The sequence below is a fragment of the Perna viridis genome, chromosome 2, assembly GCF_037379345.1.
Source record: "Perna viridis isolate PV_CMFRI_1.1 ecotype Kerala chromosome 2, ASM3737934v1, whole genome shotgun sequence".
NCBI classification, from domain to species: domain Eukaryota; kingdom Metazoa; phylum Mollusca; class Bivalvia; order Mytilida; family Mytilidae; genus Perna; species Perna viridis.
The window spans coordinates 26,627,581-26,646,409 of record NC_142446.1 but is presented as its reverse complement, the minus strand read 5'-3'; the positions used below and the strand labels follow the sequence as shown (position 1 = coordinate 26,646,409).

Here is an 18,829-nt window from a genome sequence, read left to right as displayed (position 1 = left end):
TCATTCACTTACAGTCAAGTTATTGTTTAGAGTGAATGAAAAACCTTGTTTCTGGTCCATTTTTAAACCCTTATTCCTAGACCAATCAACTAACAACCCCAAAAATCATTCCAAGCTTTCTTTTGTGGTATAATTTCATAAAGATCCATTTACTTATAGTCAAGTTATTGTCCGGACATTATAGAAATGCTTGTTTCTGGCCCCTTTTTCGTCTCATCCGTAATAATGAATGTCCACCAGATTCACAGTTTGGACAGCTTTCCGACTCCTTTTAGGAGTGTTGCGTAAATTATTTATACCAGTTAAAACAATTATTAGAATATGATTTTAACTTTGAACCACATGATTGATTGATTGATTGATTGTTGGGGTTTAACGCCCGAGCATCAATATTTCAGCTATATTCAGGCGATGAGCATGAAAGGGATGATAAAATAAACATGAAATGATGATGATAAAATGAAAAAAGGGATGGGACACAAGGATAATAGGGTCGACAAATTTTGATTGCCACAAAAAAAGGGAGGGATGGGTAGGGTCGTGCAATTTAGCCTCCTGTGGCGGAGCGCAAAGGTTCCTACTATCGAATACCACAGCAGGGTTCTTTAACGTGCGAGGAACGTTGCATCTTTCCCATCATGGTGCACCACTATGGTTTGCGGTCAGGTTTTCCGTATTATAGCCCGACAACCCCAGCATGTAACACGCCAGGGATACCCCATTCCACCACCTGGGGCACACATCCGCCCACATAAAGATATTTCCTAAAACATAACCCGATTCCTAGCATATTAAAGTTGATAAAGATATAAAGATGACACATTTATTTTACCATTATTTCACCACATGTAGTTTTATGTCAAATTTTCGTTTTACATTTATATATAGAGAAACTTAACATTTTAAGATTCTCTGAAGATCATCTTCACTAAGACAGTCTTAAGAAAGCATCGCTGTGTTGTTTCTGGCATGTACTAAGAACTTATTTTTTATTCTAAAACATGACACAAGACATATCTGAGAGAAATTCCTGAAATTGCAGGAAATCAGAAATGTAAACTTGCTAGAACAGTCCAATTGGAGCTTTGTCAGCCACTTATATCTCTAAGAAATTGCAAAGAATCGATTTAACATTGTGATTGGTAAGATGCTGTGAAATTCTATCGTCTTTTGTAGCAGTTGCAGGTGATTGCCAATCACAACTGTCTTAAATGGTTTTTTTTTCGTAATATTATTTTGTTTTTTTACGCGGTGTTCCACATAATCACATACAAATCAGCTTGTTATTTTCTCGTTTATGGAGTAGACAAAAATTAAATCCAAAATCTAACTTTCTTCAACTGTTATATCTTTGCTCATACAAACATATCGTTTTATCTGTCATCGTATTAAGTAAAATTAAAGTATACATCACTGTATGACTATTTTAAGTTTTCTATTTTGGTAAAAAAAATATTTGATTGTTCTTAGTTATTTCGATTAGAGTTGAATAAAACAAATCAAGAGAGGCTTTAAAAATGCTCTTTGAAAGAAGTGTTTTTAAAACAAATTATAATTTATTTTAGTAAATTAAATACATGCAATAGTATTTGTAATATTTATGATTGAAATCAAACTAGATCTTTTCCCGCCCACTGTCTTAGTTCATTCTTTATAACCACTAGCACCATTTTATTCGAGTTTTCATCATACACATGCGCGCACATGCTATGCGCATTAACAGCGATTCAATGAAGATCATGACTTTATCAACTAAAAATACAATTAACCAACCAAGCAATTTATTTTTTTAAATGAAAAAAAAACGAAAACACAAAACAATTACAAAAGTAAAAACAAAATCATACAAATCGATCAAACAAACACAAACCCAGTTCCTTCATCTGTTGTATATGCGTATCTAAGTATGTGTGTGTGTATGTGTGTACTGAAGTGACTTTGAAATGTGCAATTTTGGAATTAGATAATAAAACAGACCAAAATACTTTTTTCAGTAGTGATTTTTGTCCATGGCGGACAGGTTCATTTTCTCGACCTCATGTATTAGAATCTGAAGTCTAGTTCTGTCTCGAAATTTCGACTCATTTTTTTTTCTAATCATCACAAATTGAGTTGTATAATAAATGTTAATACATACATGTACGTTCGGGTACTTATAAAGACCAAAATAACACACGTTTTGGCCTAATTTTACATGTGAAAATCGGGTTATGTTTTGGTGAGTGTCGGTCAGGCGGAGGAATTATTTTCGTAACACTTTTCTCCGCAACTACTTACAGCAACCTCTCGATATTTGGTATCCAGGGTCAAATACGGGACCCATATTGTGGGATCCGATTTCAGGACTGTCGGGCATTAACTTTCTTTTTATTGAAATTCGGCCATTTCCGTCTTTGGCCCATTTTTTGCTAAATATGAGGAGTCAATTTCATCTAAATTCGTCATTATTGAATTTTATCCACACCAATTTGTCAATGAAAGTGTATATGCACAAATCACAACTTTTGAATGAGATCCTATCATATTACTTAAGTACTATAACAGACTTACTAAAATATGTAGTACTCGTGTATTCGTTTCCATTTTTTAAATAAAGATTAATATACGTGATAACATTTTACAGTTAGATATCCAACTTCTAATTATGATAACTAAAAACATGGATACCCTGCATCTCATTTACACTACATGTACAATTCACCCCTTTGTTTTAAGAATATGATTTACATATAATGACGTAATAACACATTTTATTACACTTCATTTCAATTTGTTGAATTTTGATTGGTTCAATATGAAGGTAATATTCTGCTCTATCACATGCCTCAGAGGATGGTAGTTTTTTTACTATTACCCTCTCGTGAAAAGCTAAACTGGTTTTGGTAAAAAAAGGTGCCAGTTCAAACATAGTTTTGTATTTGAATGAATCAATATGCGCAACGTACATATCAATAATAGCTGATATAACATCGATTAATAATTAAATTCAGCAGACATATATTATTATTATTATTATTTTTATTATTATTATTATTATTATTGTATTTGTTTTGTGGTATGATGCCAAAACTATTACGAATTTGTACCCAAACATTTCTATTTGTTTTGTCAAATAAAAATGTGAGACTGGAACTGGAAAAAAAATGTTCAAAACAGAATTTATGTCATTGCTGTTCAATTTCCATACACTGCATTAATTCTGGACCTTTTGTTGTTTTTGTTGTTGTTAATTCTGCCTCCTAAAGACCGATGGTAACAGTTGGATCAAACTTAAAAAAATAAATAAATAAGTAATTAATTAAAATAAATATAAATAAATATCTTATTGACATTTCATTTTGTGAGCATAGAAAAGGTCCATCAATGATACATAGAATAAAGGTAAAAAATTTATGTGATCCACAGTTGACGTTTACAGTTTCAAATGAATGCAAACTTCAAAGAAAATAAAACAATTCTATTGAAGAAAATAAATACAAAAGACAGATATACAAAACTGATTGTTAGGGCTTACTTTGAAAAAGAATGACGATGGAACATTCAGTGTAATAAAGTAAAATACATGTAGCTTAGAGGGTGATAGAGTTTGTTACCCCTTGAAAATGCATTGTCACCCTTGGCTACGCCTCAGGGTGATAACGATTTCCTCGGGGTAACAAACTGCTCTACCACCCTCTCAGCTATATGTCATTTATATAATGTACAGATTTTTAGATTTTATTATATACGATCAGACACATACATAAATGTATTACATGAGGTCAATCAGTATTACAAAGAGGAAACGACACAGAAATGAGCAAAAAGAAATACAGAGATAAATGCAACGACGGTCTTAAGATAGGTTTATTAAGCTTTGTCGTATGATGGTCAAGTGACTATCGTAATAAATGTCATAAGTTACGTCTTATGACACATCTTAGGATATCTTCGTTATTCTTTAACTTCTTTTATCATTATTTATATTGACTCATAATAGGGTAAATTTATCTGTCTTAAAGTTTCGAGAAAAAAAATCAGTTGTAACATAGTTAGTTTCACCAAGGTCAAGATATGTAGCGATGACTACAATCGGATACATGCAATTTCCATTCGATGCTACAGGTACGAGATCACAATTAATTCCCCTTGACTTTTCGTTGTATATAGTTCCTTTTTTTTAATGTGTTTCTTCCTGATTTATTTTTCTTTGCTGTCATAAACTTTATTGTTTAGTATTAACTGCAAAAATGTAGGGCAAGGATCAAATTTACAAGGTTTTTTTTTTTTCATTCTGTAATTTTATGTGGAAGTTGTGATTTGGTCCTTTGAAAGAAGGTCAAAATTTAGGACATTTGACAGTGGTCACTTTTCATATCTACGGGGTCTCCGAAGCAAAGTTGCTAAAAATGAAATATGATGGTGAATTTTTCTGGCACTCTCATAGAAATCTGCTTTTATACATGTTTCCATATTGGTGAAGTTTGAATGAGTTTGAAGCGGTTGAATTTTTTTTATATGTCAAGACGGGTCTGTTGAAATGCACTACGAAATTAATTGTGTCCTCGTACCTACAGTCTAAATTGGGGTCTGCGCAAGCGTAAAATTATCAGGAAGTCAATCATTGGCATGGAATTTTGAAAAGTTCTCCAATGAAATTCGATGTTACAACAAAGTCGCATTTGACTTACGCTTTTGTAACTGTGTTATTTTTATTGCGAAGTTGTATAGCAGTCATAGTTATTGTTGCTTGAGACGGGTCGAGCTTTTCCTGACTCATTCGTTTTACAATTTTAGATTTAAGTCTGGAATCTAAAGACTCTAACATGTACTGTCGTCAATCTATCAATTCATACCAAATTAAAAATGTCCCGAGAAATAATAACTGTCTCTAATACAGAAAAGACACATCGTTTCCACTATCATTTTACTGTCATAATTTAATAAATTTACCCCTTAGAGATCTGTAAAGAATAAATCTTTTAGTTTTGCAATCAAACTAAAAGCATCTTCCATAATTAATAGGGTAAGATATCAAAGCAGAACACCAACTAACGATGTTTCCGGGAAAGTGAGTATCCAATATTGTTATATAGACCTATTTCTCATTAGAAATGATAGAACTTGTTATGAATGGGATTTGTCAGTTAATATACACCACTGAGTGGATGATTCTACGTATTTACAGCTTGTTGTACATCAATTGATGAAGTATTGATCTGAAACAGACTGTCAGTTAGTATAAATTATGTTCTACGAACTAACAATATTCCCTCGTCTTCAGATGTATTTTCTGCAAACTTATGATGATATTTTTGGTACATAAAACTACTAAAACTTCTTTTCATATTTTATTTCTTTATAAGTCGAAGTCTGGGTAGGGTTTCATAGAATAATTCAAGGTCGCTAATGGTAAAAAAGTGGCTGTCATTGGCGCATTTATATTCATTTTTTTTTATAAGAAAAGTACTTCTGAAAATCACCGAAACATATCTTTTTAAAGATACCATTAATTATTTATTTCAGGTCTTAGGAACTAACATCGGCTAACCTCGTCGATTAACATTGAAATGGCAAGAATTGTAATGTCACCCGTAAATCAGGATGTGCCAATCTAGAAACTTACTATTGTAATTGATTTTTTCGTCGTCTAATTTTGTCTGATTTAATCAAAAGCATGAAAATTATTTTTTTTTTTGGGGGGGAGGGGTGTTGATAAATGCCTTTTTGTATAGAAAATAATTGTAGATTAATTCTTGTATATCCTTTGGTATGTGAAAAATATATGCGAATTTACGTTATCTATTAGCAGATAATATTTACAAAATCTGCGTAAATTAGTGATATATTACAGGGGCGGATCTAGACATTTAGACAAGGAGAGGTTCCTCAGAAAAAAGGGGGATGCTAGGACATAATTAAGCATTATTCATCAATTGAAAGTGACAAATTCTCCAATAAAAAGGAGAGGTATCAACCACCTGCCATCCGTGGATCCGCTACTTAACTAATCTCTTCGTTACATCAGTAACATTACTGATTAACTGACACTCTTCAGTTGACTAGGATGAACAATACCAAAAACTATTAATTTTATCATACAATACTCAAAGGAAACACCACGCCGAGGTAGTCGTCGGAGGAAACAACAGAACAAAACAAAAACACAAACCAGAATCACCGAATTCCGTGATCAGCATGGACACTATTGACCAAACAATACGACATGCCTCTGTGGCTACATGCCTTCAGCACTTGCGTATGGAGTTTTCATATCACAACTTATTCATTATGCCAGAGCTTGACGTAACTACGCAGACTTTTTGTATCGCGCTAGACTTCTTACAATTAGTCTTCTGGAACAGGGTTGTGTTGCTACAAGATTGAAGTCATCACTACACTAAATGACAGTCTTTGTCGGAGATCGCTTTGGAAACCAAAATGTTGTTCAATGTAAAACAAAACCGAATACTGAAACTAAGAAATAACATTGTACTATTAAAAATCGCAAAGAAAAAAACAATAAACAAAACAAAATGTACCGGTTACACGTCATCATTCAGTAGCGGTTCCAGATACTTTGAAAGGGAGGGGTGCTAGGACATTATTTGACATCTTTTGTCAATATACACTTGAAAATGACAAATTTTCCAATGATAAGGGGATGCCACCCCCTGCATTCCTGGATGCGCCACTATAATTAACATCAACTATCTTGCACTAGTTTCAAATGACTAGACCAAGGAAACAGTCAAAACACTATAAATAATACAAATAAACTCAATTAATACTCACTCTCCTCTAATACTGGCAACATAACCTTCTAACAATAGCTTATCATTTTAGAAGCACGTAAAAAACCTGGCTATCTTCGGCAGGCTCTGACATACTGTTGGAGCTGCGATAATTTAACTCTATATGCAGGGCCGAAGGAATGTTGCCACAGACAAATGGAAAAATGAGAAGTTATTGGTTGTTCTGTAAAAGTAGGTCAATATATAAGGCAGACCTCAGTGATTGTCCTGTCCTTTATCTCAAGTTCTTTTTTTTTCAATAAAAATAATACATGTACAGTGTAATGGCTGTAGATCTGATGCCTTGAATATTTTACCCGACTGAAAGTATGTTAGAGCAAATCTGCCAAAATGTTTTTGACCATTTTTATCTATTATGTCTGTGCTTTAAATTTCCACAATCATCTCCTAGAATTTGCATTTACAGAACAATATTACTTTTCCAAAATCTTCAATAAAACTTTCGAGATTTTAAACAGCCCTTATTTCGACCAGAATCCTGGGGAAAGTGGCCCACATCCTTTTGCTTATAAAAAAATACAAAGAAACATTAGGAACAAAAGAGGAAATGTACAATGAATGGATTCCAAATTGAACGAGGGGAGGCAAGTCATGTTCAAACATTGTGTTCTTTACAAATTTTCATACAAATTCTGTTTTTAAAGATTCTACAGTGAAAGTAAAGAAATGATACAATAGATGATAAACAAGAACATAGCTAAATAATTCAGAAATCATATAGTTGTATATTACATTCGCACTTTTATTAACGTTACTTGTGCGAGCAATATTGCATGCGTAAATACATACACGTGTAAATGTACACAACACCGATAAAAGGTGTAAAATTTGAACAAGTCTTTCCGTTCCGATTTCATTCTTGCAGTGTTGATATTGTTTGCCTTTCAATCACCTCAGAATTAATGCTGTTTCCTGCAAAAACAACTAAGATATTGGCAGTACGGGTACGACAGCTTATTCGTGCCATGCACTGGTGCGAAGCAGAAAAGAGAATATCAAAATAATTTGTACTATTTTAATACTTGTAGTACAATTTCATAGAAAGCCAGACACTTTCACTGAAGTTATTATCAGAATACCAGAAACATGGTCGTTTTGGTTCTCGTTAGCCCTTACTCCTTCATCGTTAAAGTCACAACCCATGGCTGATTTCGGTGATATTGAATTTAGTGCTACAAACTCATATAAAAATATATTCAGCTTAATATTGAACACCTATAATAGATATGCCGTCCCCAGATTAACGAACGATTAAGGTCAATATGATTGTACTCCGAGCAGTTTTTTAAAATACCAGTTCCACTTCTTAGTGATTTGTGTGTTAGTATCATTTCCAGTTAAAAAGTTTTAATTGGATGGAGGTGTCTTCATCCTTTCTATAACGCTTCAAATACAAGTGAAGCGTTGATAAAGCACTTCAGAGAAACTAAAGAATACTCTTGCCATAAACAATTACACAAAGATACTTAAAGCTCACATAACGTAGCGTGTCATCTTCTTCCTTCCTTAATATAGCATTAGTATCATAAAAACTATCTATATATTAATATATAAGTAAATGAAACCGTCATATTTAGTTTTCTACGGACTCATATCGCTCAACAGACTTCGACTGCATAGACCGTAGCTATAAAAGTAGTCATCTTGTGCGGTAATGGTTTATTTCCATTTTTGTTGATGTTGTTTATATATTATTCGTACTTTTGTTTTTTTTTTTGTGTTTTTGTGTTTTGTTTTGTTTTGTTTTGTTTTTGTTTTTTTTTATACATAGTCTACATCTACTGCAATCATCTCTTAAACTCCACTTGCAGGAAATAATTTATTAAATCCGAAAATGGTTTAAATTATATTGCACATATTATGTTTCTTAGCCCTACCAATCATTATGTTTATACAGCAGTATACGTACTTGAAATATTTATGACACTGTTAAGGACCTAAGAAAATTGTGCAACAATTTCCAAAAATAAGATAGAATCCCAAAGAACTTTTAGTGTGATTTGTTAATGTAATTTTTAATACACTTTAAATATACCACAAGCCAATATCTAGTACAGATACACAAATAGTTTATTAACTCATTTTAGATACCTAAACCGTAATATACAGCATGTCTATACACGTATTATAAAACACACGATTGTAAACAATGGGCCACATCCCTTCAGTGCATATTGATCGGAATTGTTGCTTCTAAGTTCATGATACGAACTCCGTTCTATACACCCGGGTATACATTATACAGCTGTTGTAAGAAACCATATTACAAACAGGAATGCAATGTAACTTATTATTAAAATTGGCATTGTAATCAGAAAGTATGTAATTAGTAGTGCAATAAACTGCCTTTTCAGTCTTCTTCTGTTCATGATTCTTGCCTGTTCTGTCTTCTCTTTCCTTAGATCCATACAGTCCTCATACATAAACATTATCATCCGCCATTTTTCTTGCAGTGCTTCGAGTGTTTTCTGTACACCGCCATCCGACATAACACGTTCACAAATCCTGTTATAATCATCTGTTTTATTTCCGAAAAATTTGTCTTCCGAAGATTCTTCTTTTGAGATTCTCCTCTGCAAAAAATGACAACTAATGGGATAAAATTTATACTAGTACATTTTTATCATTATTTTATTATATTAAATACGATTGTCACAGATTCATAAATCAAGAATCAGATTTTGGATTACAATTATGTTGCTATGAAGCAATATATATGTCAAACGAGCAAGTAGCGTTTGTGAAGATATGCGAATGAAAAAAAAATGAAAAAAAAAAAAAAAACAGGAAAGATAGAATAATAAAAATAAAAGAATCCGTCGAGTTGAAATAATGACTTAAATGGTAAACTATGACTAGAACATCACTGTTACAAACTATTTGCAGTTATATACATTTACCTAGAAGGTCAGGGTCAACGAACTGAATATCACGAGTATTTAGCCAATATACAGAATAACGAAATAAAGCCAGCCTGATATAGCCAGATAGTCACAGCCAGCCTGGTATGGCCAGAATCTAATATCATGCCTGATAACATCAATGAGAGTGCAAAACAGAGAAATCTCACCAAATGATAAAATATTCTCAAATTAAGTTCTACCGAGTTGAGAAATATTGAAATCTTACCCGAGAGTGTCTGAGATTTCCTAGTCATGCATTTTTAGGCTGTACTTTTTTTTCTCATTTTTTTTTTATGGTAAATGGGTAACCATTTGATTTTTTGGGGGACTAGGAAGGTTTTCTATCCTGTCCTTTTCTTTGGAGAAAACATAGCTCTAGACAATGAAAGCTCTTGCCTTTTTATGGCCTGTCCTCCTTTTTATTGCTTGTTAATTTTAATCCTGTCTTTTTGTTCTTACAAAATCTGTAAATTGAATAAAAGTCATATACAACTGATTGAATGAAAACAAAATGCAATAGACTGGTTCAATGTCAACATTGAGCTTATATTTTACGTACCCCAGCAATGCTAAAGGTTGTCAAATACGTTGGCAAACCATTTTCTGACTTGGTCTTGTACTACTAGACTCTAGCATCTGACATACATCGAAATTATGCCAAACAAGTTTTTTTGAGATATTTTGGGGTTATTTTGTGCTATGGGAAGTTTATCTACGGGAAATCAAGGGTGGAGAAATTTTTTCTTCATAAAATCCCTCGAAAACATTTCAGACACCGACCATTTTTATCATGTGGTGGGTCTAGGCTTTGATGTCGGATAAGAATTTACTTTCGCGTCAGCTAAACATTTTTATTTATATTTCAGCAGCGGCCGAAATCGATATATTTCATAATTATTTTTGTTCTTTGAAAAAAAAAGGTTTCCCCAGGCCCCCTTTTGCTAATAAAATGGTCGGAGCCATAAATGGAGTCAGTTTTCGAAATTACCAGTCATTTTCAGCCAACTCTGCGGCATCGAAGTATGTTGGAACGTGCATGTAATATTAGCGCTCGGAAATGTTGTAGTCCATCTGAGTATGGGGGACAGAATTCAACCTCTTACATTTTACGTACATTGATTGCTCAGGAAGTGTTGTGTCAAAATAAGTTCCTCGATCCTATTTTACGAACATTATTCCATTCCCAACTTTTTACACCTAATTTTACAAACATTTTTATGTTAAAACAATATAAAATAGTTACAATTAAAAAATTTAAGGATACCACTTACTTCCATGATCCAATAGTTTCTTACGCTATAGGTGTCCGGACCGTACGTACATACTTAAACCACTGATATAAATAGCTCAGTGTTATAACCAGCCTTACCCTGATGGAAGTTTTCCTTATCAAGACACCAGTCTCTGCTACTCCCACTGGCTTTTTCTCCTTCTGGATATCCGGACTGAGTCTATCCATTTCATTTTTCCTGTGTACAACCGCGGATGTCTCCTTGTCGCAGTCCGGTTTATCCATTTTAAATCCACAGCAGCACAACTGTCATCATTCGCAAGGTTACAACCAAGTCATCAACTTAAAAGGTGTACATTATCCCTGCATTCAGACGTGTGTCTGTAACACGCATCAAAATCATTAACAATCTGTAAGATAATTAAAGAAAGTAATACTGCCCGCAGCTTGATGCTGTAAACATTACACGTCTTACTTCTGATGAAGTTTCTATTTATACTCTAAGTACAAATAATACAATACGTGGCCGATATGCATTTGGAAACAGATAACAGAACTCAATTGCAAAAGATTTGGGGTAAACGGAAGGGTAAATGGGAAATTAAGTAAGGAGGATATAATGTTCTATAATATTTTCTATAAATCGGCAGAAAAATTAACATAATAAGGTACTCTATCCTATGATCAACGAAGATTATCAACTCCTAATGAAGAAAGACGTTTCAAAATGAAATTAGATTTTATATTTAGAATTGATCTTAATATGATCAAAGGGTGTCTGTAAATATATGATTCAGCCTAAAACAAATCATTTGGCTGGGGTTGGCCTTTTTGGCCTTCCATCTTGTTGTTAGAATGGGCTAACTATTAGTCTTGTATCCAACATATTTATGGCAAAGAAATAAAAACATGACACCACAAAAAAATCATGCATGATAAGAATTAAAGTAGCACAAAAGTTCTAGAGAATCCTTGATACGGACGAGAATTAGTTTTATTTACCCACTAGGCCCCTCAGTCGAATTTATCATTTAATCAAAGATTTAATTCGATCCGGTAGATTGATTTACATTGTTTTTGTTCCAACAAATTACATATCTTGACTATTTATGTTCCAGAACATATACCAAACTGGTGCTTATCGAACATGTGGTTGATAAACATTTCTCAAATCGAAAGCTAATTTGACTTCGCTTAGATCTGCTGGTACTGGTGTATCAGATTTTGAACAACTGCATCCATACTTCATATCTGAATTTCGAATCATTTTATTATCATAGGTGTGTTTGTTTGTCATGTAGGTAATCATTTGACACAGACCAAAAAAAAAGTTTTAAAAGAAAATTAGCATGTTTAGCTCGCAAAATCAGAACATTCAGAGTTCATTGAGTGAAATAGGACATTTCCATGAAGTTTTTCACTGTGTTCAGAAAAAAAAAAACAAATTCTGTTCCATAATGAACCCCCTATCCATTTTCTATTTAATTTTCATCAGACAATGTTGCCTATATTCAGTCCGACCAATTTGAAATATATTCAGCAAGTCCATAATTGATATAGAGGGGATATTAATGATGTATCTACGCACTATTAATATACAACCCACAAGAACCAAAGAGCGTACTAAAATTAACAGATATATATATCTGTTATGTGTAATGGATTTGTTGGTTTTGGGTTTTTATTTTTGTTTCCTATTTTTGAATATATCATTGTCTTATACCTCCCGAATTCAAATCCAAGAATTGAGAATAAAGTGTTCGCTAATACTTGAGTAAAATATAGCTGTTGCCCGGCAGGTATTATTCACCAAAGCTTATTTATATACATATCCATGTATTCCATGTTATTTATTTTATCAGATTATGCAACATATGAAGGCCACTTTAATAACTCCAGCTTCCGTAAAAACAAGTACTTACATATACGACAATTATACTTGATCCTATGATCTCGTACAGACATTTAAAACACGCTTTGGAGCAGTTCGCAATAGTAAATGTGTTTCGATCGATATTTTTCGTTAATGATATAGAAAAAAAATGGAATTTTTCTATTATAATTTGTGTTGGCGATAACAACAACCGCATTATGAGAGCACTCCATTTTAATTCAACCAAAGCAACACCATGTACATCATCGAAAAAAAGTAAAATTTCCTTTTAAAAATGAATGATTTTATATGTATTTGACAGTTAAAGTTGTACTGAAAATCACACTAATAACACTGACCTCAAGACAAATTAGCGCTAGGATAAGATGATATTGAAAAGGGTCTAAAATGAACAAAGGTGAGACTGCAATTTACATGCGGCATATCACCTTACAGTGTAGATCGAACTATTGAAAAATGAACATTTGCATTTTACTGAGTGATGAAGTACTCCAATAAATCAACTTTTCATATTTTTTTTTTCGAAAATAAACTCACCTTAACTAGTTCTATATTTTACTTTGCTTATCAACCGCATTTGCGACAATCACTATAATTTTGGAAGCAACGGGTTAACCCGGATGTAGAAACTTTTCTACGTCATAATGTCACCTGATCATGACGAAAATGTTTTAAGGTCCGTGAACCGCGAATTTGCCATCCCTATCAAAGGTACTTAGATTTTATTAAAAATCTTTTTTCTACTGATTACAGCTATCATAGCGTTAATTCAACTTACAATAGCTCATATACTAATAAATAACATTTGTTTACTATCCACTGCGCCCCGTGCAGGTCCGGGTGTTAAAAGAATACGCCTGCAGCAGCGCTAAGCTTGTCGTAAAAGGCGACTAAATAGTGCTCAGAACCCTAGCCGGGGGCTAGGGCGCTCTGTCCACAGATCAAGTGGGATGTGTGCCCCAGGTGGTGGAATGGGGTACCCCTGGCGTGTTGCATGCTGGGGTTGTCAGGCTATAATACGGAAAACCTGACCGCAAACCATAGTGGTGCACCGTGTTGGGAAAGATGCCACGTTCCTCGCACGTTAAAGAACATTACTGTGGTATTCTCCCGGAGTAGGAACCATAGAGCTCCGCCACAGGAGGCTAAATTGCCCGACCCTACCCACCTCTCCCTATTTCCAGTGGCAATCAAAATTTGTCGACCCCATTGTCCTTGTGTCCCATCCCTTTTTCATTTCATCATCATTTCATGTTCATTTTATCATCAATTTCATGTTCAATCGTCTGAATACAGCTGAAATATTGCTGCTCGGACGTTAAACCCCAACAAACAAAACAAACAATTTACTATCCACTGCAAGTTAACTATCCAAAACGAATATTGATGACAGCGAAAGCGGAGAGCTCCACGGCAATGTGCGAAATTTCAAAAAGATGCTGCATGTTTTGATGAAATCCCCGCAAAAGTTCTAAAAAATCCGACAGCAGTTGATCTTTAAAAATTTGTTCATTATTTGTAATGGATGTTTTGAACTTTGGAAAGTTCCAGAACAGTGGGCAACAGATCATCAATCCAATATTTAAGGCGGGATCAGACGATAGTACAAACCCTATGAACTATAGCGGTATCACTTTAGTTTCTGTACCTACTAAAATATGTGCTAAGTTCTCGTTTGGGTGCGTGATTAGAAGTAAACAATATTCTGTGCGATAAACAGAACGGTTTTCGAGCGAAGAGAAATTGCGTAGAGCATATACATACACAGCATACTGTCAAATAAATGTGTGTGCTTTATAGACACGCGAAAGGTATTTGACTCCATCCAAAGAAGCCTACTTTGGTATAAACTTCTCAGAGCTGGAGCACATGGAAAGTGTTTGAAAGCAATACAATCCCTGTATGATAGCGTGAAATGGTCCATCAAAGTTAATGACCGACTCACGCCATGGTTCAACGCAGATTCGGGTGCTAAACAAGGTTGTCTGATGTTGCCAAGTCTTTTTGCGATCTATATTATAACCTATCCGAACGAATCAACATTTATACTTTCTTTCGGTTAGGAAACGTAACTCTAACACAGCTGTGTGTAAAGATTTTAGACTTGCCACTTGTTACACGAAGTAGAAACGTTCATGGCTACGCTTGGAATGCAGGATCGTACGAGTTAGTGAAGACATACTTATATCTAAAGTAGCTAAGTGGGCCTCGCGGCAACGGAAATGTTGGCATCATCAAGTAGACAAAATCACTAATATTATAGTTATTAGTGACATTGTTTATAATGTCACGGTCAGTGTTAAAGCAGCGATGGACATCATTAGTGAATAAAGAGCTGCGCTTAAAGCGCATGATACGCACGTTGTCCTTTTTACTCGTCCTTATGCTTTTAATGAGTTCATATGATCAACTAGAAATACTGTGAGCCCTGTCAAATACCCTCCACCCAAAAAAGTAAACTAAAAAATGCACAAAAACTTTGGCACTATCAAGGCTACTTCAAGTTTAACTAAGTTTTCACCCATACATTTCTATCGTCTTCAAAACATACTTTTCTGACATTGTTACCAAGTACCTTTTATATTTGTTAGTAGATCATCATAACAAATGGTCCGTTTTCAACGATTTTTTAACGAATACACTTCCTTGGCCGTTTCCGCCTTTTTTTTAGTATAAAAATTCATTACACGGAAACGAAAAATCTGAAATTTATAAAAATCGAAAGGGAGCTTACGTCAATAGATATGAACAATTCACTTTTTTTTTTAGATTTTTTACCAAAGCTTCAACTACTTTCTATTTTACAATTTTAAATTTTATTGTTAAAGTGAAGTATTTTATCTAAATATGGTATTTCACTTATTCATCAAGTTATCTATTTTATTTAACGTACACGTTATAAAAGGATCGATCGCTTAATACATTTTTAAATTGTTGGTATGAATTTGTCTTTTATTTGTATATAATAGTGTCTCATAACTCTAACGAAATCAAAAACATAGAAATGCAATATAAACAGGAATGCTGAGTACCAATTGAAAGAGCTGTCTTCAGATGTTTCGTGCAGATCAAAATATTTACAATCTAAGTGCTGAGGCACTGAGTCAAGGAAGACCTCAAAGTAATCAAAAATATTCATGTAACCAAATTGTAAACTAAATAAACCGATCAAAACTTAGTCCTTTTAAAGAAAAACCATTTGTTTTAACGCAGTGTATATTTATACAGTCCGTTTATCAATATATATTTTTGGATCTTCTTTTGTATTATTGCTTTTGGTATTCCTGGCTGTACACGTACGTTGATGTCCTCAAATATTCAATGAATTTTCAAAGTAAGAATGGACCCACACCTTGAAATTTCGGTTCGGAGATGCATGAAGTAGAAATGAATCCTGCAGACGGAAGGAAGTTGAACAAAGGCCCAATCTCAGGGGAGAAATGAGCAAAAAACTTTTCCTTGCTTGTGCTCACTTTGAGAATTTGTTTGTAATAAATTAAAACTAAAATGTGTCCTTGTCATTGTTGTCTAGATTAGGCTATGGTATGTACAATAAATGATTACCTTTTTGTAGGAATTTTTCAGTTCAAACAAGGATAAAAACTCTTGCTGTAAAAGTTACTATGCAGTTTAAAGATCATTAAACTAAAAACAACTTTGTAGCTCATAGATTTGAGCAATTTAAGATTCCAATTAAGTTGGAAAGTCAATGGTATGTGGTGAATACAAGGAATATGTTGTTTTAATCACACATGCACTTTGAGTATAAATCCATTTTTTTTTTCTCTCCAAAACCAAAAAAGTTACTAGTGAACCCAAACCCCATGAGTACCACTTTTTTTTTTATAATGCATCACTATTTGCTGATTGTTTTATACATGTCTGCCTTAAATAATGTATGTGCATTTCTTTCACTTTTTTCTGCATGATTGTTTCACAAATATGTATAAGACTACAATTCAACTAACTCTTATGTTCTGCATATATGTAAGTGCTAATGTTTTAATAGTTTTTTATTAAGAGATGTTGACATATACATTTACAGCTGCTTCATGCTACACATACATATACCAGCACTTGAGAATCATGAACTTTATTTCATGCTTAAATAGTGCCCCAGCACAGAAATGATCTGTTTGACTTATGCTTTCTTCTCACTTCATCAAGTGAAACTTCTAGGTGATAACCACTGAAAAGAAATCAAAGAAAAAAATCATAACAGTGTCTGATATATGTATAATGTTACAATGTAAATTCGTGAGAATATACATGTATTTTAACCATATGATATGGAGAAACCTTCTATTGTTGGGAAATATTGTTACATGTACATATAATTTCGTGCAAATCAGGCAAAAATAAAGGTTGGGTGGTTATAACAGTGCCAGGTTTTTACGGGTTTTTAAACCACCTGGTCGTTATTCCCACAGTGATCAATACTGGTCAATTGAAAATTTGCAAACAATATTTCTGTCATTATTCATAGTTTTTGTCCTACATTAAAAAAGCTAATATAGTATATATCTACTATATTTCAGTGTTCTTAGGTTTTATTCTTTTAATAAAAGAATAACATTTCTATCTCTAAAATAATTCAAATTTATCTGAAATAACATAACAAACTTTACAAAAATTGTACAGTGTATTTCATGAGCACATCTTTGTTTCAATAACTATTAATAACAGGTAACATACATGTAAGTAAGAGTAGAACAGGTTACTTTTCACCTGTCATTGTTAAAACAATATCCCCTCATAACCAGATAGATCATAAAAAATTGGTTTGAAGTGATGAGTTTAAAAGTCATTTCATTTATCAGACAAAAATCTTCTAAATACAGAAATTGGAAAACTTGCTAAGGATATTTCTTTAGGGCTTCTTCCATGTATGATTTTAGCTACCTGCTGATTTATAATGATGTTTGGACCCCCATTTCAAAATCTCTGGATCAAGCCCTGAATGTTGATTTATTTATGAGCAATTAATGTCACATTGTAAAGTAGAAAACAAATTAGATACATGTATTTACTATATTACAAATATCATAATTTAATGTATAAAATCTTTAATTGATACTGTGCTACATATGCCAGTAATCATAGTTAGAGTACATGCACATGTATTTTTGTAGTTTTCAGTATAAATTTCCTGTTCGCAGACATATATGAACTGCAAGTTTTGCTAAGAAATTTGACTACACTGTTCTACACTAACAATAAGAACAGTATACCTATCACCAGTTTTGAACATTTTAAATAACTGTGTACATACAAAATAAATAATGTATACCTTCAACACTTATCTAGTACATTGTACATGTAAGAATGTCCATGAAAATCAGCTCTTAGAAAAGGTCTACTATTGGTAGCCTTGATATCCATCACATTTTCAATGCACTTTCATGGCCACAGAATTTCTAACATTACTGTATCTTTCTTGTGTTATGAAAATCTTGTTTCTCACTTTATGATCTGCATTCTAAATAAATGTATCTGGTATATATCTTGACAATGTACTAAAAAACATTGATAATCAGTTATGACTTACATGGATATAATACACATGTACATTGTATTACTATTTCTTTAAATTCCATACTGAATAGTACATGCCAAAATCTGTATCACATGCGGTATCAACAGGAGACTCCTATATCAACTCAAGGGCCACTGGCCCGCGGGGTGATATAGGTCGAGGGTTGATTCTGCATATCAAACAGATTTTTCCATGTCATGTTCATTCTTTCTCAGGGGCGGATTTAGGCGGGATCATGGCGGGCGTGCGCCCCCTAAAATTTGCAAAGCATGGGTTGTCAGGCGGTTTTAGGTTTAAACTAATTTCTCGCTAAATTTACGACAAAATATATCTACATTGCACCCAGTTCAGGAGAATATTTCAAAAATTTAACCTAAAATTTTAAATGTGCACCCCCAATCGTAAATCCTGGATCCGCCCCTGTTTCTTATATTTTATCTGTACAAAACGTACTTCAAATGTGTTCTGTGC

The 18,829-nt window shown here is 33.4% G+C and overlaps 1 protein-coding gene across 1 annotated transcript; it reads right to left on the bottom strand.

Annotated features, from left to right (window-relative positions):
• Window positions 1-8,846: 8,846 nt before the first annotated feature.
• On the bottom strand, window positions 8,847-11,432 carry LOC148624267 (uncharacterized). The gene is made up of 2 exons (XM_088566905.1): window positions 11,067-11,432; window positions 8,847-9,367 (listed from the first exon to the last, which is right to left on the bottom strand). The coding sequence occupies exons 1-2, from the start codon at window positions 11,211-11,213 to the stop codon at window positions 9,032-9,034; spliced, it is 483 nt and encodes a 160-aa protein (XP_088423031.1). The 5' UTR covers window positions 11,214-11,432; the 3' UTR covers window positions 8,847-9,031.
• Between the last annotated feature and the right edge of the window lie 7,397 nt (window positions 11,433-18,829).